Source organism: Larimichthys crocea, chromosome II (assembly GCF_000972845.2).
Source record: "Larimichthys crocea isolate SSNF chromosome II, L_crocea_2.0, whole genome shotgun sequence".
Lineage (NCBI taxonomy): Eukaryota > Metazoa > Chordata > Actinopteri > Sciaenidae > Larimichthys > Larimichthys crocea.
Window position 1 is genome coordinate 1684516 of NC_040012.1, and position 23463 is coordinate 1707978.

Genomic DNA, 23463 nt, shown 5'->3' on the forward strand with positions numbered 1-23463 from the left:
TCTTCCACCTTTTTTCCCTGTTAAAGGTTTTTGTGGGCAAGTTTTTCCTCACTGGAACCGAGGGTCTAAGGACAGAGGGTGTCACTCTCCTGTACAGATTGGAAAGCCTCAGAGGAAAATGGACTTTGTGACTTTGGGCGGTAAAAATAAAATCTGATTTGATTGGATTTAAATAACATTAAATCAGTGTGGTTTAAGATTGTCTTTTATTTTGAAAAAAGTTTTTACAGTAAAGCCTAATTTGCATATTTAAATTATTTTTTAAAATCCTTCATGTGAAGTTTGATTTTGTTGCCAGTTCAAGTCAACTTTATTATCAATGCTGCCACATGTCTCTTATCCCGGTGCAAACAGCATAAACATGAATATAAAATAATAAAAAATATATACAAGCTAAAAGCATTTATCTCTTCCAAGAAAATCTGGAAGATATAAATGTGGCAGATCTGTCGGTATGAACAGAACAGTCCAGTGGGGCACAGTATGAAACAGAATTATCAGTATAACTATAAATAAACAAACAGTGAGGTCTACCAAAAACACAACATGCATACAGAGTGACAGCTGACTGAACACACTGCAAATCGGTGTTTGGCCTCTGATGGCCGGTGCATGAAGCTCTCAGTCTGCTGTTCTGACCCGGAGGCTCCTCATTCTCCCTCAGGGTCCGCAGGACGCGGTGCAGCAGTTCTGGTCTGCCTGCACCTGGATAACAGAGATCCGCTCATAGAGCTCCATTGACGAGTTCTAAGCTAGGTATGTTATGCTAGCTAGGCTAACACTTTCCCCTACTTCTTCTTACGTTATGCTAAGCTAGGCTAACACTTTCCCCTACTCGTTTACGTTATGCTAACTAGCTAACACTTTCCTCCACTTCTTCTTACGTTATGCTAAGCTAGGCTAACATTTCCCCTACTTCTTCTTACGTTATGCTAAGCTAGGCTAACACTTTCCCCTACTTCGTCTTACGTTATGCTAAGCTAGGCTAACACTTTCCCTTGCTTCATCTTACTTAATGCTAAGCTAGGCTAACACTTTCCCCTACTTCATCTTACGTGCTAAGCTAGGCTAACACTTTCCCCTACTTCGTCTACTTAATGCTAAGCTAGGCTAAACAACTTTCCCCTACTTCGTCTTACGTTATGCTAAGCTAGGCTAACACTTCCCCTACTCGCTATACGTAATGCTAAGCTAGGCTAACACTTTCCCCTACTTCGTCTTACGTTATGCTAAGCTAGGCTAACACTTTCCCTACTTCGTCTTACGTTATGCTAAGTCTAGGCTAACACTTCCCCTACTTCGTCTTACGTATGCAAGCTAGGCAGCACTTTCCCCTACTTCGTCTTACGTTATGCTAAGCTAGGCTAACACTTTCCCCTACTTCGTCTTACGTTATGCTAAGCTAGGCTAGCACTTTCCCCTACTGTCTTCTACGTTATGCTAAGCTAGGCTAACACTTTCCCCTACTTCATCTTACGTTATGCTAGCTAGGCTAACACTTTCCCTTGCTTCATCTTACTTAATGCTAAGCAGGCTAGCACTTTCCTGTTCGTCTACGTATGCTAAGCTAGGCTAACACTTTCCCTTGCTCATCTTACTTATTCTAAGCTAGGCTAACCATGTCCGGGTGAAACAGACAGAACAAAGAGTTCATTCAGAGAATTTATTGTTTGTTTTTCACAGTAAAATGTTTTCTTACTTAGTTAGCTCAGTGCCTCGTGTTGGTTACCACCAGCTAACCAGAATGAGTCAGCAATAAATATTTTATTTATTAAACGTCAAAGTGATGAGTCATCAACATCTGTACACAGACAGGAAACAGGAAACATACTAAGTTTTAGTTAGCAGTCGAGCTAGTTTCATAGTAATGAATGGCTGAGCAGTGAAATGTTAGCGCTTGTGTTAGCTACGCTGACAAAGAACGCTATGCATGCTAAGTGGAACTTAGCGTGTTAACTTTAATAACATCTGCTGTTTGAGCTTCAAGCTAACCAAGCTAACAGAGCTAACTGTGGCTAACAAATAGAGATGACTGAACAGATCACTTCCTGTTAGATTAAATTACAGCCGACAGGTAACACTCTCTGATTGGATGATTCTGACAGCAGCTCCTCTGGGAATTGTAGTCTTTGAGGATTAAACTAAAACAGAAGTTTCTAAACTGAGGAAAGGAAACACACAGGTACAGCATGTACAGCATGTACGGGGTGTACAGGTGTGTACAGTGTGTAAGGCATGTACAGGTGTGTACAGTTGTGTATAGGCATGTACACATGTACAGGTGTGTACAGGTGTGTAATAGGCATGTACAGGCATACAGTGTGTACAGGTAGACTACAGGGTGCACACACATGTTTTCTACATGTACATATAGTAAATACAGTTGAGTGTCTAAGGAGTCAATGAGAAGGAAAAGTCACACTGAGAACCGGGACCAGGTGAAGGTAGACCAGTTTCTGGTTCTGGTGGGTCACTCGTTCACGGTGTTGTGTTTCTTTTCATATATTGTGCTATTGTATGCTGTGATGAACTGCTCAGCCAGCAGAGGGCAGCGTGGTCCTCTCACCTGTGTGACCTCCACCTGTGTGACCTCTCACCTGTGTGACCTCCCTTCTCTGTAGACTTTGTTGCTATGATCTGCATGCTAGGTTGCTATGGTAATTTTTTAAATAAAAATGTATTTACAGCGATGATCATTAATGAGGCTTAAGTTCTCATTGGTCAGCACGGTGACTCACTGACTGACTGACTCCGCCCACTGCCACCTGTGGTGACCTTAGTGGGGGGGCGGACTTGTGCTACTGGGCGATAGCCTCTCGCTGGTCTCAGTGGTTGTCAATCATGAGGTTGTAACGAAGGACATGGGAAGACGCCTCCCTCCTGGCTGTCCCTCGATGTGTCCGATCTGAAAACGACAAGACAATAGACCACTCACCGAACATCACAGGTACCTCAGGATTCCTTCTCTGGGGCAGACCTGGGAGAGAAGCTCAATGGTGTTGGGCCTTGATCCATGGCCTAAAAGGACTACATAGCCTGGTGGACCCACAACCGAAAGGAAAAAACATTGGGGTCAGGTGCATTGTGACCTGGATGCAGCGCCGGTTCTGGCTACATTTGCGCCCTGGGCGAACAACCCCCCCGCCCACTCGTGGCCCTCACGTAGATTGCCGCCTGGGATCAGTCTACCCGCGCGCCCCCTCCACCTTGCCAACCAAGTGATCCTCTCTCTCTCCCCCCCCTCGGGAGGCGCCCGCCCGGTAACTTGATGAGCGATAGGCGCTCGCCCTCACGGAGACTGCGCCCTGGCGGTCCGCCCACATTGCCCATAGCTAAAACCGGCCCTGCCTGAATGGCAGGCAGGACAGGACCTCATAAATCGCCTGTCTGGCAAAAAAGAACCAGAGCTGGTACTGGAGGTGGACCTGTACAGATACAGTGTGAGCTCATCTCTCTGTATAGTACGGGTCTGGAACCGAACTCCAGAGAGGGGCTGGAATCCCAGCCTCAGGTGAACACTATGTGCTATGTTCGCCCTCGGCAACGAGAAACACTCTGACTGTTTGTGCTAAAGCACCAAACACAAGTCTGAAGGGTCTCTTGGAGCCGCCGTGGTGTCCTGGACGGGATAACGCCTAGGAACTCTAAAGTTCTTTAGGGGCACCTTAAAGCTTATGTGGAGGTGATGGAGGCTGGTTTGAACCGGCTTCATTGTTGACTTCTGGCTAGTCATAGACTGGCTGTAAGAGTGTCAAAGGTGGTGTTGGACATAGGGCTGCACGATATGGCCTGTAACCAATATCTCGATATTTTTAAGCTATATCGCGATACACGATATATATCTCGATATTTGTTGTTGTTGTTTTGTATGGTTTATTTCTAATAAATAATAATGTCATTATTACCTTGATAGCATTGTAATGCCAGAATCAATGTAGAACAGTAGATTTACACTTGCTGTATGAGACACACCTCTTTTTATAGCATTTTAACACTGTCATATGTTTTTATGAATTTTTAATAATATTTTCATAATGTACATATGAGCACGAAGCAGTGCAGGATCATACTTGGCTTATGAGACACACTTTTTTAAATCAAATTTTAACCATTCTTCATATTTTATAAATAAACCTTTAATAATTAACACCCACGTCTTATTTTGAAAACCGGAAGTGTCCACACGCTGCAGTAAGCTGCGCTGACTTTCCCAGTTTTCTCAAAGTATTTGACATAAAGTCGCAATAAGGCGCACTTGAAAATTTGGAGCAGCTGACGTGACCACGCGAAAACGAGAGACGCTGGCGTGACCGCAGTTGATTTCTTCAGAACCAAGTCGTCCGTCTCCATCTCAATTAACTCCTCGGCGTCTTCACTTCTCTCCCACCTGATACAAAAGTACGCATGCGCGCAGGGGATTTTTCTGGGTGGGCGGGGCAGTGTGCTGCGTGCGTGAGCAGCACCAGGAGTGACACAGGTAAAACTCCGGAATTAAATGCCGACGGCTTAAAACATTTACGTGACAAGTACGCATGGTCGCGATATAGTCATTTCATACATCTCACGTAGAACAAGCCGCGATATATTCGAGTATATTCGATATACGCCATCCCTAGTTGGACAGACCTGGTAAACCTAAACATGTAGTGAGGTCAGTGACTCACACCTCTAGATGAACCCCTTAGTCCTGTTGGTGAATCAGAGGGGTCAAGCCTGCTTTCATCTTTACCTGTCAGGGCTGCTACCTGAGAAGCTGCAGGTGGACCTCGGCGAAGAAGGAGGCCTTACAGACTTAGACAATCTGCGTCTGAAGGTTCTGCCCTGAACAGGGCTGTATTCTATCTGTGAAGATGAAGCTCAGTGTTACCTACCCACCACTCCTGGTCCTCCCTCTCCAGTGACGATGATGACTTCTCCCTCTGCGAAGGTCAGTTCGTCATCATTGTCGGCCTGACAGTCGTAGTTGGTTTTCACCCGGGGACTTGTGTTCTTCACCTGGAGAATGAAGAAAAGGGAACAATGAAGATGTTTTCTCTTCTGTGTCTTTAATCTGTGAAACCTGAATCTGACTCACAGAGTTGATTTTACGTGGCAGAGGAACCGGCGGCTCCATGGCCAGCGCCGACATATCAACATCTTCAGTTCCGGCCGAGGTGACAGCTCCCCCTGCAGGACGATGAGTCTCTGCCACCATGTTGCATCCCTGCGTCTCTGTAGCAACAGCAGAGGGACTAGCCCTGCCACTGGGTGGTGGTTTGGGTGGGGAGTTATCTGAGGAGGGGTTTTGGGGGGAGGTCAGACAGCTGAGGCTTCTCAGCCAATGGGCTCTCTGGGTGGAGTCCACTGGGTGAGGGGGGGTTTTAGGGGAGGCATCAATGAAGGGGGGAGACTTCTGGGAGGGTGAGGGTGGGGGGAGGTTTGTGGAGGAGTCTGGAGGTTGGCTGGGCTTGTCCACAGAGGGGAGGTGGATGGTGTCGATCTTCCTTAAAGCCACTGAGACACAAAGACAGAAGAAGACAAATTGACAGGTGTCCAGAGGACAGACACAGGTAAGCATTACATCAACACGTATTAACACATGACTCCTGTCTGAGTTAATCAAAGCTGTCATTGTCTCACCCTTTCTGAGGTAGTTTAGGAAGGACTCTGGTCCCAGGGTGGACTTACTGGAGGTCGTACTGGAGGTCAGGAGAGTTCAAAGTCAGTTTGTACTTTTAATATTTGTGATACTTTGAACTGTTTAACCTGAGCTGTGGAGATACTCCTGCTGCTGCTGGAGGTCCTCGAACCTGTTGTCCTGGTTCCAGGTGGGGAGGTCAGCTCACTTCCTGTGTAGGACAGTTAGATTTACACCAAATTTTTGATAGTTTCGCCAAGGTGCCACAGACTACCTTTACCTGACGGTCCCTGCAGGACCGGCTGGGCGGGTCTGACAGGGCGCGTTTGTGTCCGGTGGGGTGGGTTTCTTCTTCAGGGTGGAGCTTCCTCCTCTCCCCACTGACCGAAGATGTGAGGGCAGGGAGGTGGGTGGGGCGATGGGCCTAAAGGAGGAACCAATCAGTGATGTAGTGATGTATTTCATGCATCGTCACATAGCATTACACTGTTCTTTATCAACAATGAGGTGGACAAATCAGGGGATCATTTTTAAAGAACATATGGACCACCTTCAAAACATCTGAATCCTTCAACTGAAGAAACCGTCAGCAACCTTGGGTAACTTTAAAATCCCTAAAACCTTCAGAAACCTCTGGACCTATGAGATGAACTTGTCTATGACAGGGTCCTCTTACCTTTCTCCTGGCTGCTGGCAGCCAGTAAGGTGTTGAGGTGTCGGGCCCTGGGATGGAGGGTTGTCGGAGGAGGTACTGTAGACAGGGTTGGCGAACCTCCTGTAAGAGAGACGTTGCTTGTCCCTGTGAGGAGGAACAAAAGAGGAGACTGGCACAGAGAGCTTCTCCCGAGAGGAAACATTGGAGGATCGACAGAAACTCGTGAGGCTGGAGTGAACGCTCTTCTTCACCGGGCTGGGCTGCAGGGAGACAGACAGGTAACAGGGCATGACATAAGAAGAGGAGGGTGGAGGTCATGAACACTGTCACACAAAGACCGATTCATCCATGATTCATTTCTTTTTTTTAAAAGATTTTTTAAAGAGTTTTTCAAGCTTTATTTTGACAGAGACAGCTGAAGAGTGACAGGAGTGGGGAGAGAGAGAGATGGGGAACGACATGCAGCAAAGGGCCGCCAGTCGGTTTTGAACCCTGGGCCACGGCTCAGCCTTTGTACATGGGGTGGATGCTCTCCAGCTGAGCTATTCAACACCCCCAGTGTTACCTTTTCATCCAGTTCGTCGTCGCTCTCGTCCGTTCGTCCAGTCTGAGGTTCCATTCATATCAACGTGAACGTGAGGTTAAACCTGCCGGACACTGCCTCCACCAGCTGGGAAACAGAAAATCTTGTGTCTTGTAGTTGTAATAGATGAAGCTTACAGTACACCACATTGCTTGCTGTGCCACCTGCGTCACAGGAGACACTGTCTGTTACTAAAAGGTATCACCTGTGGTCACAGTAAAACCAATACGATATGTTGTGATGGTTCGTACCGGTTTTCACATTGGGAGTTTCTTCAGTCTGCGGGCGATGTCCAGCACTGTCTCTCCACTCTGATTGGCTGAGAAGACACAAGCAGTTTGTAATAACACAATGATGAAGCTAGGCTAACATTTCCCCTGCGTCCAGTCTTTGTGCTAAACTGGGCTAACAAGTCCACGACACCCACTCTTTCCTTAGATTGACTGAATGTGATGGGCACTGTGTGTAGTGTGGTTCAGCACTGTTGGTTCTTACTGATGTGGAGTCTGGTTTTCCTCTCAGCAGCAGCTTCACACACTGTGGTTTTGTACAGACAGCAGTAATGCAGAGCTGTGTTTCCTCTGTCGTCTGTCTATCCAGGTTTCCCACTGCAGACAGACGGACACATTGATCCTGGATAGTTAGAGCAGGTCTGAAGGCTGGAAACAACATGATCAGGTTCATTATCAGAGTTTCGTACCAGTTTTGGACCAGGAAGTCGACCAGGTGGAGAGAGGAGTGATCAGCTGTCCGAACACAATAAGTAATGCCGTCTCTCCTGTTCCTGTTGAGTAAATTAATGTCAATAACAAAACTCTCAGACCTTCATCAAGGCTGTAGATCCAAAGAGACCTTGAAACCCCCTCAAAGACCTCCCCCTCTGTCCGTCCTGGGAGAGGGATCCCTCCTCTGTGGCTCTTCCTGAGGTTTCTTCCACCTTTTTTCCCTGTTAAAGGTTTTTGTGGGCAAGTTTTTCCTCACTGGAACCGAGGGTCTAAGGACAGAGGGTGTCACTCCCTGTACAGATTGGAAAGCCTCAGAGGAAAATGGACTTTGTGACTTTGGGCTGTACAAATAAAATCTGATTTGATTGGATTTAAATAACATTAAATCAGTGTGTTTAAGATTTGTCTTTTATTTTGAAAAAAGTTTTTACAGTAAAGCCTAATTTGCATATTTAAATTATTTTTAAAATCCTTCATGTGAAGTTTGATTTTGTTGCCAGTTCAAGTCAACTTTATTATCAATGCTGCCACATGTCCTCTTATCCCGGTGCAAACAGCATAAACATGAAATATAAAATATAAAAAATATATACAAGCTAAAAGACATTTATCTCTTCCAAGAAAATCTGGAAGATATAAATGTGGCAGATCTGTCGGTATGAACAGAAACAGTCTCAGTGTGGCACAGTATGAACAGAATTATCAGTATAACTATAAATAAACAAACAGTGAGGTCTACCAAAAACACAACATGCATACAGAGTGACAGCTGACTGAACACACTGCAAATCGGTGTTTGGCCTCTGATGGCCTGGTGCATGAAGCTCTCAGTCTGCTGGTTCTGACCCGGAGGCTCCTCATTCTCCTCAGGGTCCGGCAGGACGCGGTGCAGCAGTTCTGGTTCTGTGAGCACCTGGATAACAGAGATCCGCTCATAGAGCTCCATTGACGAGTTCTAAGCTAGGTATGTTATGCTAAGCTAGGCTAACACTTTCCCCTACTTCTTCTTACGTTATGCTAAGCTAGGCTAACACTTTCCCCTACTTCGTCTTACGTTATGCTAAGCTAGGCTAACACTTTCCCCTACTTCGTCTTACGTTATGCTAAGCTAGGCTAGCACTTTCCCCTACTTCTTCTTACGTTATGCTAAGCTAGGCTAACACTTTCCCCTACTTCATCTTACGTTATGCTAAGCTAGGCTAACACTTTCCCTTGCTTCATCTTACTTAATGCTAAGCTAGGCTAGCACTTTCCCTTGCTTCGTCTTACGTTATGCTAAGCTAGGCTAACACTTTCCCTTGCTTCATCTTACTTTATGCTAAGCTAGGCTAACCATGTCCGGGTGAAACAGACAGAACAAAGAGTTCATTCAGAGGATTTATTGTTTGTTTTTCACAGTAAAATGTTTCTTTACTTAGTTAGCTCAGTGCCTCGTGTTGGTTAGCCACCATGCTAACCAGAATGAGTCAGCAATAAATATTTTATTTATTAAACGTCAAAGTGATGAGTCATCAAACATCTGTACACAGACAGGAAACAGGAAACATACTAAGTTTTAGTTAGCAGTCGAGCTAGTTTCATAGTAATGAATGGCTGAGCATGCTAAATGTTAGCGCTTGTTGTTAGCTACGCTGACATGAAAGAACGCTATGCTATGCTAAGTGGCTAACTTAGCGTGTCTAACTTTAATAACATCTGCTGTTTGAGCTTCAAGCTAACCAAGCTAACATGAGCTAACTGTGGCTAACAAATATGAGATGACTGAACAGATCACTTCCTGTTAGATTAAATTACAGCCGACAGGTAACACTCTCTGATTGGATGATTCTGACAGCAGTGCTCTCTGGGAATTGTAGTCTTTGAGGATTAAACTAAAACAGAAGTTTCTAAACTGAGCTGAAAGGAAACACACAGGTAACAGGCATGTACAGGCATGTACAGGTGTGTACAGGTGTGTACAGGTGTGTATAGGCATGTACAGGTGTGTACAGGTGTGTATAGGCATGTACAGGCATGTACAGGTGTGTACAGGTGTGTATAGGCATGTACAGGCATGTACAGGTGTGTACAGGTAGACTACAGGGTGCACACACATGTTTTCTACATGTACATATAGTAAATACAGTTGAGTGTCTAAGGAGTCAGATGAGAAGGAAAAGTCACACTGAGAACCGGGACCAGGTGAAGGTAGACCATGTTCTGGTTCTGGTGGGTCACTCGTTCACGGTGTTGTGTTTCTTTTCATATATTTGTGCTATTTGTATGCTGTGATGAACTGCTCAGCCAGCAGAGGGCAGCGTGGTCCTCTCACCTGTGTGACCTCTCACCTGTGTGACCTCTCACCTGTGTGACCTCTCCTTCTCTGTAGACTTTGTTGCTATGATCTGCATGCTAGGTTGCTATGGTAATTTTTTAAATAATAAAATGTATTTACAGCGATGATCATTAATGAGGCTTAAGTTCTCATTGGTCAGCAGCTGGTGACTCACTGACTGACTGACTCCGCCCACTGTCACCTGTGTGACCTTAGTGGGTGGGCGGGACTTGTGCTACTGGGCGATAGCCTCTCGCTGGTCTCAGTGGTTGTCAATCACTGAGGTTGTGAACGAAGGACATGGGGAAGACGCCTCTCCTCTCTGGCTGTCCCTCGATGTGTCCGATCTGAAAACGACAAGACAATAGACCACATCACCTGAACATCACAGGTACCTCAGGATTCCTTCTCTGGGGCAGACCTGGGAGAGAAGCTCAATGCATTACATTTGCGCCCTGGGCGAACAACCCCCCGCGCCCACTCGTGCGCCCTCACGTAGATTGCCGCCTGGGATCAGTCTATCCCGCGCGCCCCCCTCCACCTTGCCAACCAAGTGATCCTCTCTCTCTCCCCCCCCTCGGGAGGCGCCCGCTCCGGTAACTTGATGAGCGATATAGCGCTCGCCCTCACGGAGACTGCGCCCTGGGCGGTCGCCCACATTGCCCATAGCTAAAACCGGCCCTGCCTGAATGGCAGGCAGGAACAGGACCTCATAAATCGCCTGTCTGGCAAAAAAGAACCAGAGCTGGTACTGGAGGTGGACCTGTACAGATACAGTTGAGCTCATCTCTCTGTATAGTACCGGGTCTGGAACCGAACTCCAGAGAGGGGCTGGAATCGCCAGCCTCAGGTGAACCCACTATGTGCTATGTTCGCCCTCGGCAACGAGAAGACTCTGACTGTTTGTGCTAAAGCACCGAACACAAGTCTGAAGGGTCTTCTTGGAGCCGCCTGGTGTCCTGGACGGGATAACGCCTAGGAACTCTAAAGTTCTTTAGGGGCACCTTAAAGCTTATGTGGAGGTGATGGAGGCTGGTTTGAACCTGCTTCATTGTTGGACTTCTGTGCTAGTCATAGACTGGCCTTGTAAGAGTGTCAAAGGTGGTGTTGGACATAGGGCTGCACGATATGGCCTGTAACCAATATCTCGATATTTTTAAGCTATATCGCGATACACGATATATATCTCGATATTTTTGTTGTTGTTGTTTTGTATTGTTTATTTCTAATAAATAATAATGTCATTATTACCTTGATAGCATTGTAATTGCTCAGAATCAATGTAGAACAGTAGATTTACACTTGCTGTATGAGACACACCTCTTTTTATAGCATTTTAACACTTGTCATATTTTTTATGAATTTTTAATATATTTCATAATGTACATATGAGCACTGAAGCAGTGCAGGATCATACTTGGCTTATGAGACACACTTTTTTAAATCAAATTTTAACCATTCTTCATATTTTATAAATAAACCTTTAATAAATTTAACACCCACGTCTTATTTTGAAAACCGGAAGTGTCCACACGCTGCAGTAAGCTAGCGCTGACTTTCCCAGTTTTCTCAAAGTTTTTGCCATAAAGTCGGCAATAAGGGCGCACTTGAAAATATTGGAGCAGCTGACGTGACCACGCGAAAACGAGAGACGGCTGGCGTGACCGCAGTTGATTTTCTTCAGAACCAAGTCGTCCGTCTCCATCTTCAATTAACTCGCTCGGGCTCTTCACTTCTCTCCTCACCTGATACAAACAGTACGCATGCGCGCAGGGGATTTTTCTGGGTGGGCGGGGCAGTGTGCTGCGTGCTGTGAGCAGCACCAGGAGTGACACAGGTAAAACTCCGAGAATTAAATGCCGACGGCTTAAAACATTTACGTGACAAGTACTCGATGGTCGCGATATAGTCATTTCATACATCTCACGTAGAACAAGCCGCGATATATCGAGTATATTCGATATATCGCCCATCCCTAGTTGGACAGACCTGGTAAACCTAAACATGTAGTGAGGTCAGTGACTCACACCTCTAGATGAACCCCTTAGTCCTGTTGGTGAATCAGAGTGGGTCAAAGCCTGCTTTCATCTTTACCTGTCAGGGCTGCTACCTGAGAAGCTGCAGGTGGACCTCGGCGAAGAAGGAGGCCTTACAGACTTAGAACATCTGCGTCTGAAGGTTCTGCCCTGAACAGGGCTGTATTCTTTATCTGTGAAGATGAAGCTCAGTGTTACCTACCCACCACTCCTGGTCCTCCTCTCCAGTGACGATGATGACTTCTCCCTCTGCGAAGGTCAGTTCGTCATCATTGTCGGCCTGACAGTCGTAGGTGGTTTTCACCCGTCGGACTTTGTTCTTCACCTGGAGAATGAAGAAAAGGGAACAATGAAGAGTCTGTTTTCTCTTCTGTGTCTTTAATCTGTGAAACCTGAATCTGACTCACAGAGTTGATTTTACGTGGCAGAGGAACCGGCGGCTCCATGGCACCAGGCGCCGACATATCAACATCTTCAGTTGCCGGTCGAGGTGACAGCTCCCCCTGCAGGACAGATGAGCTCTCTGCCACCATGTTGCATCCCTGCGTCTCTGTAGCAACAGCAGAGGGACTAGGCCTGCCACTGGGTGGTGGTTTGGGTGGGAGGTATCTGAGGAGGGGTTTTGGGGGGAGGTCAGACAGCTGAGGCTTCTCAGCCAATGGGGCTCTCTGGGTGGAGTCCACTGGGGTGAGGGGGGGTTTAGGGGAGGCATCAATGAAGGGGGGAGACTTCTGGGAGGGTGAGGGTGAGGGGGGAGGTTTGTGGAGGAGGTCTGGAGGTTGGCTGGGCTTGTCCACAGAGGGGAGGTGGATGGTGTCGATCTTCCTTAAAGCCACTGAGACACAAAGACAAGAAGAAGACAGAAGTGAGCAGGTGTCCAGAGGACAGACACAGGTAAGCATTACATCAGACGTATTAACACATGACTTCCTGTCTGAGTTAATCAGAAGCTGTCATTGTCTCACCTTTCTGAGGTAGTTTAGGAAGGACTCTGGGTCCCAGGGTGGACTTACTGGAGGTCGTACTGGAGGTCAGGAGAGTTCAAAGTCAGTTTGTACTTTTTAATATTTGTGATACTTTGAACTGTTTAACCTGAGCTGTGGAGATACCTCTGCTGCTGCTGGAGGTCCTCGAACCTGTTGGTCCTGGTTCCAGGTGGGGAGGTCAGCTCACTTCCTGTGTGAGGACAGTTAGATTTACACCAAATTTTTGATAGTTTCGCCAAGGTGCCACAGACTTACCTTTACCTGACGGTCCCTGCAGGACCGGGCTGGGCGGGTCTGACAGGGCGCGTTTGTGTCCAGGTGGAGGTGGTTTCTTCTTCAGGGTGGAGCTTCCTCCTCCTCCACTGACCTGAGATGTGAGGGGCAGGGAGGTGGGTGGGGCGATGGGGCCTAAAGGAGGAACCAATCAGTGATGTAGTGATGTATTTCATGCATCGTCACATAGCATTACACTGTTCTTTAATCAACAATGAGGTGGACTAAAATCAGGGGATCATTTTTTAAAGAACATATGGACCACCTTCAAAACATCTGGAATCCTTCAACTGAAGAAACCGTCAGCAACCTTGGGTAACTTTTAAAATCCCTAAAACCTTCAGAAACCTCTGGACCTATGAGATGAACTTGTCTATGACAGGGTCCTCTTACCTTTCTCCTGGCTGCTGGCAGCCAGTAAAGGTGTTGAGGTGTCGGGCCCTGGGGATGGAGGGTTGTCGGAGGAGGTACTGTAGACAGGGTTGGCGAACGCTCTGTAAGAGAGACGTTGCTTGTCCCTGTGAGGAGGAACCAAAGAGGAGACTGGCACAGAGAGCTTCTCCCGAGAGGAAACATTGGAGGATCGACAGAAACTCTGAGGCTGGAGTGAACGCTCCTTCTTCACCGGGCTGGGCTGCAGGAGGAGACAGACAGGTAACATGGCATGACATAAGAAGAGGAGGGTGGAGGTCATGAACACTGTCACACAAAGACCGATTCATCCAGTGATTCATTTCTTTTTTTTAAAAGATTTTTTAAAGAGTTTTTCAAGCTTTATTTTTGACAGAGACAGCTGAAGAGTGACAGGAGTGTGGAGAGAGAGAGATGGGGAACGACATGCAGCAAAGGGCCGCCAGTCGGATTTGAACCCTGGGCCACTGCTCAGCCTTTGTACATGGGGTGGATGCTCTACCAGCTGAGCTATTCAACACCCCCAGTGTTACCTTTTCATCCAGTTCGTCGTCGCTCTCGTCCAGTTCGTCCAGTCTGAGGTTCCATTCATATTCAACGTGAACGTGAGGGTTAAACCTGCCGGACACTGCCTCCACCAGCTGGGAAACAGAAAATCTTTGTCTTGTAGTTGTAATAGATGAAGCTTACAGTACACCACATTGCTGTGCTCACCTGCGTCACAGGAGACACTGTCTGTTACTAAAAGGTATCACCTGTGGTCACAGTAAAACCAGATATCGATATGTTGTTGATTGGTTCGTACCGGTTCTTCACATTGGGAGTTCTTCAGTCTGCGGGCGATGTCCAGCACTGTCTCTCCACTCTGATTGGCTGAGAAGACACAAGCAGTTTGTAATAACACAATGATGAAGCTAGGCTAACATTTCCCCCTGCGTCCAGTCTTTGTGCTAAACTGGGCTAACCAAGTCCACGACACCCACTCTTTCCTTAGATTGACTGAATGTGATGGGCACTGGTGTGGAGTGTGGTTCAGCACTGTTTGTTCTTACTGATGTGGATGTCTGGTTTTCCTCTCAGCAGCAGCTTCACACACTGTGGTTTGTTGTACAGACAGCAGTAATGCAGAGCTGTGTTTCCTCTGTCAGTCTGTCTATCCAGGTTTCCACTGCAGACAGACGGACACATTGATGCTGGATAGTTAGAGCAGGTCTGAAGGCTGGAAACAACATGATCAGGTTCATTATCAGAGTTTCGTACCAGTTTTGGACCAGGAAGTCGACCAGGTGGAGAGAGGAGTGATCAGCTGTCCGAACACAATAATGTAATGCCGTCTCTCCTGCTTCCTGTTGAGTAAATTAATGTCAATATAACAAAAACTCTCAGACCTTCATCAAGGCTGTATGATCCAAAGAGACCTTGAAACCCCCTCAAAGACCTCCCCACTTCCTCAAGAAGTGCCCAGTGAAGGTACCCTCTTTAGTACCACAAAAACCTCCTAAAGGACACGCCAGAACCACGTCAGTCCCTGAATTCCCCCTGACCTCCATCAACAGTTCTGAAATGTCTTCAGAAACACAAAGACTCAAAGACTACTGAGCTATATCTCAATCAGACAAATCCCCAAAGGATCCCTTCATCACACCAGAAGGTGTCATGGACTGTGACATTGTAATGGTAATTTCAATTTCTTTGTTTTCAGCCACTTGAGATGCCCAACATCCCCCTTTCCACAAGATACCAGGTTCCTTTGTGTTTTAAATTACAATGTCTAGACTCAACTTAACCTGCACCTAAATACAACATCCTGCAAGATACCCCAGGTACACACACAACGGCGTCGGCACCGATACCTGCAACTGACAAAGGGATGTGAAACATACCCTAGGGGGCGTTCCTCAGGTATAAATGTTTAGGTCTCCCCATGCTCAGGGTCTTTCTTCATCTTTGACCACTTGCGTGTTGACTGACCTTTTCTTTGCAAAGAAAATAAAAACATTGTTGGCCAGCAGAAGTCTCCATTTTATTCTACACCAGTAGCAGAGAAATTTCCAACAACACCTTCTCCAGAAGGTTGAAGCGTCAGTATAACACCCCTTTAAATTCTTGAGAAAAGACTTCTGGATGTCTAAAACATGTTTAAACATGAGGTCCAGGACAAACCTGGCACACCAGAGAAGGACCTTCCAATCACATCAAGGATCGCTGCAACCTATTCAGGACACATCACAAGCCAGACTGTGGGAACCTCTTTGAGTCCTATTAGACACCTAGAACCTCAGGTAGTCTTCAAATCAAATCGAATCAATTTTATTTGTACAGCTCAAAGTCACAAAGTCCATTTTCCTCTGAGGCTTTACAATCTGTACAGGGAGTGACACCCTCTGTCCTTAGACCCTCGGTTCCAGTGAGGAAAAACTTGCCCACAAAAACCTTTAACAGGGAAAAAAGGTGGAAGAAACCTCAGGAAGAGCCACAGAGGAGGGATCCCTCTCCCAGGACGGACAGACGTGCAATGGATGTCAGTGTACAGGACAAATCAACACAAACATATTGTACAATTACAATGACTGATAAAATGACCACAGTAGTAGATATGGTGGCAATAATCTTCAGCTTCTCCTCAAATCTCCTCTCAGACCTATGCTAGGCCTTCAGCCCACATTTTGGACAGGCACAAGTCTCGTCCTTGACTGACGGGCCTGATGTCCAGTTAGATCAACGACAGGTCTACAGTCCAACCAACCTTGCCTGGTTCAGGAAGGGGCTGCAGTAGCTCCACCCCCTCAGCATACAGCTGGATGATTGACAGCAAGTCTCTGGACTGCACCGCCTCGTACACCTCATCCAGACTGCCGGTCACTGTGGAGATGGTATGCCTGACGAACCTGTGTTCGATGTACTTGGCATTGATGAACTCCTTCCTCACAACCCTGCAGCAGATTTCAAACATTAGACATCCGTAAACATTTTCGCAGCGTTTGTACAACATTTCCACAGCGTTTGTGCACTCACATGCCGCTCAACGCTGTCGGCTTCACAGAAACAGACGGAAGGATGGACTCCATGATCTCATTGAAACTACAGTTCCCAACATTCCTAGCAAGCTGGAGAGATGGAGAGATGTAAACAGACAGACAGGTAAACAGACAGACAGACAGGTAAACAGAGTTACCAGCAGTTCGGAGGTTCCCAGCTTGTCCAGGTCCAGGCTCTGGATCCGGGACACGTGGACTCCCATCTCTCTGTGGATCCCTGAACACTCGATGCAGGTCAGGACGCCGAGATTTGTGGAGAGCCAGCGAGGATCTGAACACACAAGTATTCGATTACTTTACAGCTTTAGTTACTTCCTGTCCAGTGAAAACGTATCTCCAGAGTCTACCTGTGGCTCCACAGTCACAGCAAGTGTCGTTGCCTGGCGACCGCAGCACCTCGTCGATGATGCTCTTCGTGAACTCCTCCTCCTCCTCCACACCTGAGCTCTGACTGCCGCCCTGAAACGCCACGTTCAGGGCCTCCTCCTTACTGTTGGTCAGCACAGACACCCAGCTGTAACACACACACACACACACACACACACATACACACACACACATACATTAAAACATGTTGACCGGATGGTCGTGTGCAGATCAAAGAGGATTTGACGGAGGTGTCACCTGACAAACTCTGACTCGTCTTCAGCCTGAAAGTGATACGTCCGATTATCTGCAGAAAAGTAATGAGCAGTCATGAGTCTGTCCAGCAGGGGGTGCTGACACAGTTCTACACTGTGAAACCAGATCAATTGTTTGTGTCAGAGACTTACGGGAAATGAGGTCAAAACATTTCTTATCCTCTGAACTGGGTTTCACCTGACAGGTGAGCAGGTTCAGTCTGACAGGCTGTCTGTTAGACTGACAGACAGGGAGAGAGAGAGACAGACAGACAGACAGACAGACAGACTGTAACAATAATAATTAATTAACTTCAGTCAAATGTCCTCAAAGGTTTTCGTCAGGACTGACTTCCTGTCACCTGATACCAGAACAGCTGCTGAATATTTAATCATGTGACTCAGCATCCATTGAAGCAGCTTCCTGTGTTCAGTTCTCATTCAGGCTTTTATTGATCGATGCCAATGTCCTCGTCCACATCCTCGTCCTCGCCCACATCCTCGTCCTCGTCTTTGCCCACGTCCTCGTCCTTGCCCACGTCCTCGTCCTCCATGTTTATATATTTACGTGGTATTTAGTTGAACTTCAGTTGGAGTTTGTCTGGAGTCCCTCAGGGATCCGTCGTGGATCCTCTCTTTGTTTTGGTTTCTTGATGATTCTTATATTCACCTTATGTTTTTATTTTAGTGTGGAATATTTCATCAATCAAATGACCTGTCTGGTGCAGTGCATGATGGGAAAGATATGGTCCTTACTGTAGCATGCGAAATCATGAAAACGCCGCTCTTCACTGAGCACTTCCTTCGCTGCCAGACCTTCCTCAGCCTGATGGGACACACATGACGAATAAATTATGAATGAACACATGTAGAGATACTATGAACCAATCAGAAAGCCTGTTTCCACCTGTACAGGTGAGTGTAACAGTCGTACCCGTCACTCTTCTTCAGCAGATATCCCATCTTCTCACTGCCAAACTCCTTGTTTCCTTGCAGCTGGTGCATGTTGTACCCGCTCTGTTTACTCTGAGAGTCCTGATGGACACATACACGTTTCCACATGTTTACACTCACACATGACACGTTTCCACATGTTAACACTCACACATGACACGTTTCCACATGTTAACACTCACACATGACACGTTTCCACATGTTAACACTCATACATGACTTACTCTCCTGGACTTCATTCGGAGAGAGCAGGGAGCAAGCCAGACAGAGAGAGAGGTCAAAGGTCAGAAGATGAGTGAGACAGGTACAGGTGGGACACACCCCTTTATATCACAGCCAATCAGATCACAACTGTGTTAGATAATGCTGCATTCCACTGACAAACAGCCAATCACAGAGCTTCACGCCATGCTCTGTTAACCCCGCCCCTGCACTCCCAGGTGTGGTACCTCCCTCTGGTCCAGGTGTAAGGAGCTTCTGATGAGATCTCTGAGCGCCGTCAGCTGCTTCTTCTCCTCATCCTGACTCTGCTTGATCTGTGGAGAGAGCAGAGGTCAAACCTATTCCCTCACCTGTAATCTCAGCTGTCACCTCACCTGTCATGTCACCTGTCACCCCACCTGTCACCTCACCTGTAATCTCAGCTGTCATGTCACCTATCACTTCACCTGTTACCTCACCTGTCACCTCACCTGTCGCCTCAGCTGTCACATCACCTGTCGCCTCACCTGTCGCCTCAGCTGTCACCTCACCTGTCGCCTCAGCTGCTGCCTCAGCTGTCACCTCACCTGTCGCCTCAGCTGTCACCTCACCTGGCCTCACCTGAGTAGCAGGTAGAGTGAGAGAACATGTCTTACGTTGAACAGGTCAGCAGCCAGGTTCTCAAAGTACTGCTTCAGCTTGTCAGCTGTTTTCAAACCATCCTGGAAAAAACTGCAAACAGGAAGACAGGAAGTTCAGTGACCTTTCAAAATAAAGCATGAGATCTAAAGCTCATGCTGTCTCTTACTTGCACTGAGCATGGTAATACTTGATGAGGTTCTGCAGCAGGTCCACACCCTTCTTCGTTTTGATCTCATTCACCTGGATCAGGTACTGTTGGACGGAGACACACACACACACACACACACACACACACACAGCTGTCAATCAAACACACAACTGTCAATCTGGACTGGTTCTGGCTGTAATGGCTGCTGGTTCTGGTTCTGTCAGGACTCTGTGGTACCTCGCACATGTGCAGCTGAAACAGCCGCCTCTCTTTCTCCATCTCTTCAGCAACTTCAGCTCCGGTGATTTCAGTCCGGATCATGCCGTGTTGTTTGGCGTGTTCTCTTTTCTCCTTCTCGATCTTTGTGCTGAAAAACACGAAACAGGTGAGTCAATGACACCTGCAGATCCTTGAGAAACCATTGATGAACCCTGAACAAACCACTGATGAACCCTGAACAAACCATTAATGAACCCTGAACAAACCACTGATGAACCCTGAACAAACCACTGATGAACCCTGAACAAACCATTGATGAACCCTGAACAAACCATTGATGAACCCTGAACAAACCATTGATGAACCCTGAACAAACCATTGATGAACCCTGAACAAACCATTGATGAACCCTGAACAAACCATTGATGAACCCTGAACAAACCATTGATGAACCCTGAACAAACCATTGATGAACCCTGAACAAACCATTGATGAACCCTGAACAAACCATTGATGAACCCTGAACAAACCATTGATGAACCCTGAACAAACCATTGATGAACCCTGAACAAACCATTGATGAACCCTGAACAAACCATTGATGAACCCTGAACAAACCATTGATGAACCCTGAACAAACCATTGATGAACCCTGAACAAACCATTGATGAACCCTGAACAAACCATTGATGAACCCTGAACAAACCATTGATGAACCCTGAACAAACCATTGATGAACCCTGAACAAACCATTGATGAACCCTGAACAAACCATTGATGAACCCTGAACAAACCATTGATGAACCCTGAACAAACCATTGATGAACCCTGAACAAACCATTGATGAACCCTGAACAAACCATTGATGAACCCTGAACAAACCATTGATGAACCCTGAACAAACCATTGATGAACCCTGAACAAACCATTGATGAACCCTGAACAAACCATTGATGAACCCTGAACAAACCATTGATGAACCCTGAACAAACCATTGATGAACCCTGAACAAACCACTAAGACTCCTGAGACCACCAGGCTTTGAAAACCTGCTCATGCTAACCAACATTAGCTAACAGCTAACATGATGTCAGGCTGCAGCTCGTTAAAGTCGTGGCGTTGAGGTCGTGCTCTGCTCTGACAGAGAAATAATAAATAATGTTTGGCATCATATTCAACAGGAACATTAACATTAAGAAACCTTATGCAAGCGTTGTGTTGGCGTTCCTCAGGGCTCCAGTTCAGATCCTGGTCATTATTTTTGTTTTAAGTGAACTGCACGATAACAAACAAACTGAACATGGGTCCTGCAGGTGACCCGAACACGTCAAACAGACTCACAGCTTCGTCTCATAGTCCCTCCAGGCTTTATCGAACGGCTTCTTCAGATCCTGACACACAAACAGCGTTATAACATTACATTACATACATTACATACATTACATAACATTAAATACTCATAATAAGTCATATTTATATAAAGTGAGTGGTGAGGAAAATGAAGTGTCACCCCTTTGACTCCTTTCAGGTCTCCTTTCAGCAGCGAGTCCAGAGTGAAGACGACGTTATGACTCAGACTCTGCAGCTGAACAGGAAACACATCAATTACTGATTGTTGATCGATTACTGATTACTGATGATTGAATACTGATGATTGATTACTGATTATTGATTGATTGATTATTGATTGATTGATTACTGATGATTGAAGAGCTGTCTGATGGATGGTGCATGGACTGGAGGATCACTCACCAGGTTCTTGAGCAGAGCAGCGAGTTCTTTAACAAGGCAGGAGAACTTCATAAAGGCTGATCCCAGTTCAGAGTTGCTTCCTCCCAGTCTGTCCAGAGCCTGACTGAAGAGCTCCTGGTTCCCAGCATGCTCTGCTCCAACACGAAACAGCATCATCATCTTCATCACCATCATCACCATCATCATCATCACCATCTTCATCACCATCATCATCATCGTCATCATCATCACCATCATCATCATCATCATCATCATCATCATCACCATCACCATCATCATCTTCATCATCACCATCATCATCATCATCACTATCTTCATCATCATCACCATCATCACCATCATCATCATCATCATCATCACCATCACCATCATCATCTTCATCATCATCATCATCATCATCACCATCATCACCATCACCATCATCATCACCATCATCATCATCATCATCATTCACCATCACCATTCATCCACTCATCACCATCATCATCCTCTCATCATCATAATCATCACATCACCATCATCAACCATCCTCCTCATATCACTATCTTCATCATCATCACCCCTCATCATCACCCTATCATCCTCACCATTTCATATCATCATACATCCATCACCACCACCTCCATTCATCATCACCATCACCACCTATCTTCATCATTCATCACCATCATCATCATCACCATCCCCACCAGCTTCATCATATCATCATTCATCACCATTTCATCATCATCAACCATCACCACCATCTTCATCATCTCATTCATCATTCACCATCACACCCTCTTCATCCACCATCACCCTATCATTCATCACCCTCACCACCATCTTCATCATCATCTTCATCAACAAAAACTAACACCAACATTCATCCTCATCACCATCTTCATCTCATCATCATCATCTCATCACCTCATCCTCATCATCACCATCACCATCATCACCATCATCATCATCACCATCATCCTCAGCATCCACTAATCTCATATCATCACCATCATCATCACATCATCATCCTCACCATCCTCTCATCATCATCATCATCATCATCATCACACATCATCATCATCATCACCATCATCATCATCACCATCACCACCATCTTCATCATCATCATCATCATCACCATCATCATCATCACCATCACCACCATCTTCATCATCATCATCATCATCACCATCACCACCATCTTCATCACCATCACCATCATCATCATCACCATCACCACCATCTTCATCATCATCTTCATCATCACCAACATCATCATCATCACCATCTTCATCATCATCATCATCACCATCATCATCATCACCATCATCATCATCACCATCATCTTCATCATCATCATCATCATCACCATCTTCATCATCACCATCATCTTCATCATCATCATCATCATCACCATCTTCATCATCACTATCTTCATCATCATCATCATCATCTTACCCTGTCCTGAGCTGTAGATCGATTTAACCGACTTCTTCACTTTCTGGAGAGATGAACGATCCTGATCCAGAGCCTGGAGACAGACAGACAGACAGACAGACCGGTGACAGACAGACAGACAGGTGACAGACAGACAGACAGACAGACAGGCAGACAGACAGCCCACCTCCTCCAGGATGCTGACGGTGTTCCTGCAGCTCTGCAGCCGGGTGGTGAAGCTGGACGTGGTCGGGGAGTTGTAGTCCTCGGTGGTCTCGGACAGAAAGTCACTGACTGAGATGCGATCTGGCATCCTTCACTGCAGGGTCAGACAGTACAGACAGAGAGACAAAGACCCGGACCCGGAGCAGACCCGGACCCGGAGCGGATGAGCCGCGGTGCGTTCAGGGACCCGCTGCGTGCAGTCAGATGGGATGAGATGTCCTCTGAGTGTCTCTCATCCTCTGATGATTCATTCTGACCTGTGTCGAGTCATATACCGAGCACCACGTGATCCTGGCAGGGATTTCAAAATAAAGGCTGACAGCGCGTGATTACACTGTGAAACTTTCTAATAAATGTTATAAATATAAAATGTTTTATTTACTTATGCTTTATATACTTTAAACTTCATGCTCTGACTCTTTTACTTCATGTTTGATTGTTAAATCATTTCCTTTTTGACATCCAGATCCATGCTGCTGAAATAAGCCCTTTATTTTGAAAGACAAACCATACAACATCCGGTGACTTCATGTAACTTGATACTCTTTCAGGCTCAGCTGGCTAATGTAGGTGGAGTGCACATGTGTTACAGCGCAGGCTAATTGTGGGAAGACGGTGACGACACTCTCATGAATATTAATT

General features: G+C 46.3%; 1 protein-coding gene and 1 pseudogene across 4 annotated transcripts; both read right to left on the bottom strand.

Annotated features, from left to right (window-relative positions):
• Positions 1-2839: 2839 nt before the first annotated feature.
• LOC113748302 (arf-GAP with SH3 domain, ANK repeat and PH domain-containing protein 1-like) lies at positions 2840-6891 on the bottom strand (annotated as a pseudogene).
• Positions 6892-8944: 2053 nt separating this feature from the next.
• On the bottom strand, positions 8945-23123 carry asap1a (ArfGAP with SH3 domain, ankyrin repeat and PH domain 1a). Of its 4 annotated transcripts, XM_027291465.1 has the most exons (29): positions 22784-23122; positions 22618-22690; positions 21175-21305; positions 20933-21007; positions 20764-20813; positions 19441-19570; positions 19222-19307; positions 19070-19145; positions 18662-18748; positions 18437-18445; positions 18193-18293; positions 18015-18084; positions 17412-17499; positions 17263-17311; positions 16986-17152; positions 16776-16909; positions 16616-16707; positions 16347-16533; positions 14861-14946; positions 14653-14768; positions 14406-14473; positions 14134-14241; positions 13583-13823; positions 13172-13324; positions 13040-13106; positions 12896-12954; positions 12338-12765; positions 12133-12255; positions 8945-10241 (listed from the first exon to the last, which is right to left on the bottom strand). In XM_027291465.1, the coding sequence occupies exons 1-29, from the start codon at positions 22907-22909 to the stop codon at positions 10167-10169; spliced, it is 3255 nt and encodes a 1084-aa protein (XP_027147266.1). In that variant the 5' UTR covers positions 22910-23122; the 3' UTR covers positions 8945-10166. The 4 variants fall into 4 exon arrangements, with proteins under 4 accessions (XP_027147266.1, XP_027147257.1, XP_027147251.1 ...); XM_027291456.1 differs by having other exon boundaries at positions 13178-13324; positions 22618-23123; XM_027291450.1 differs by having other exon boundaries at positions 22618-23123.
• Between the last annotated feature and the right edge of the window lie 340 nt (positions 23124-23463).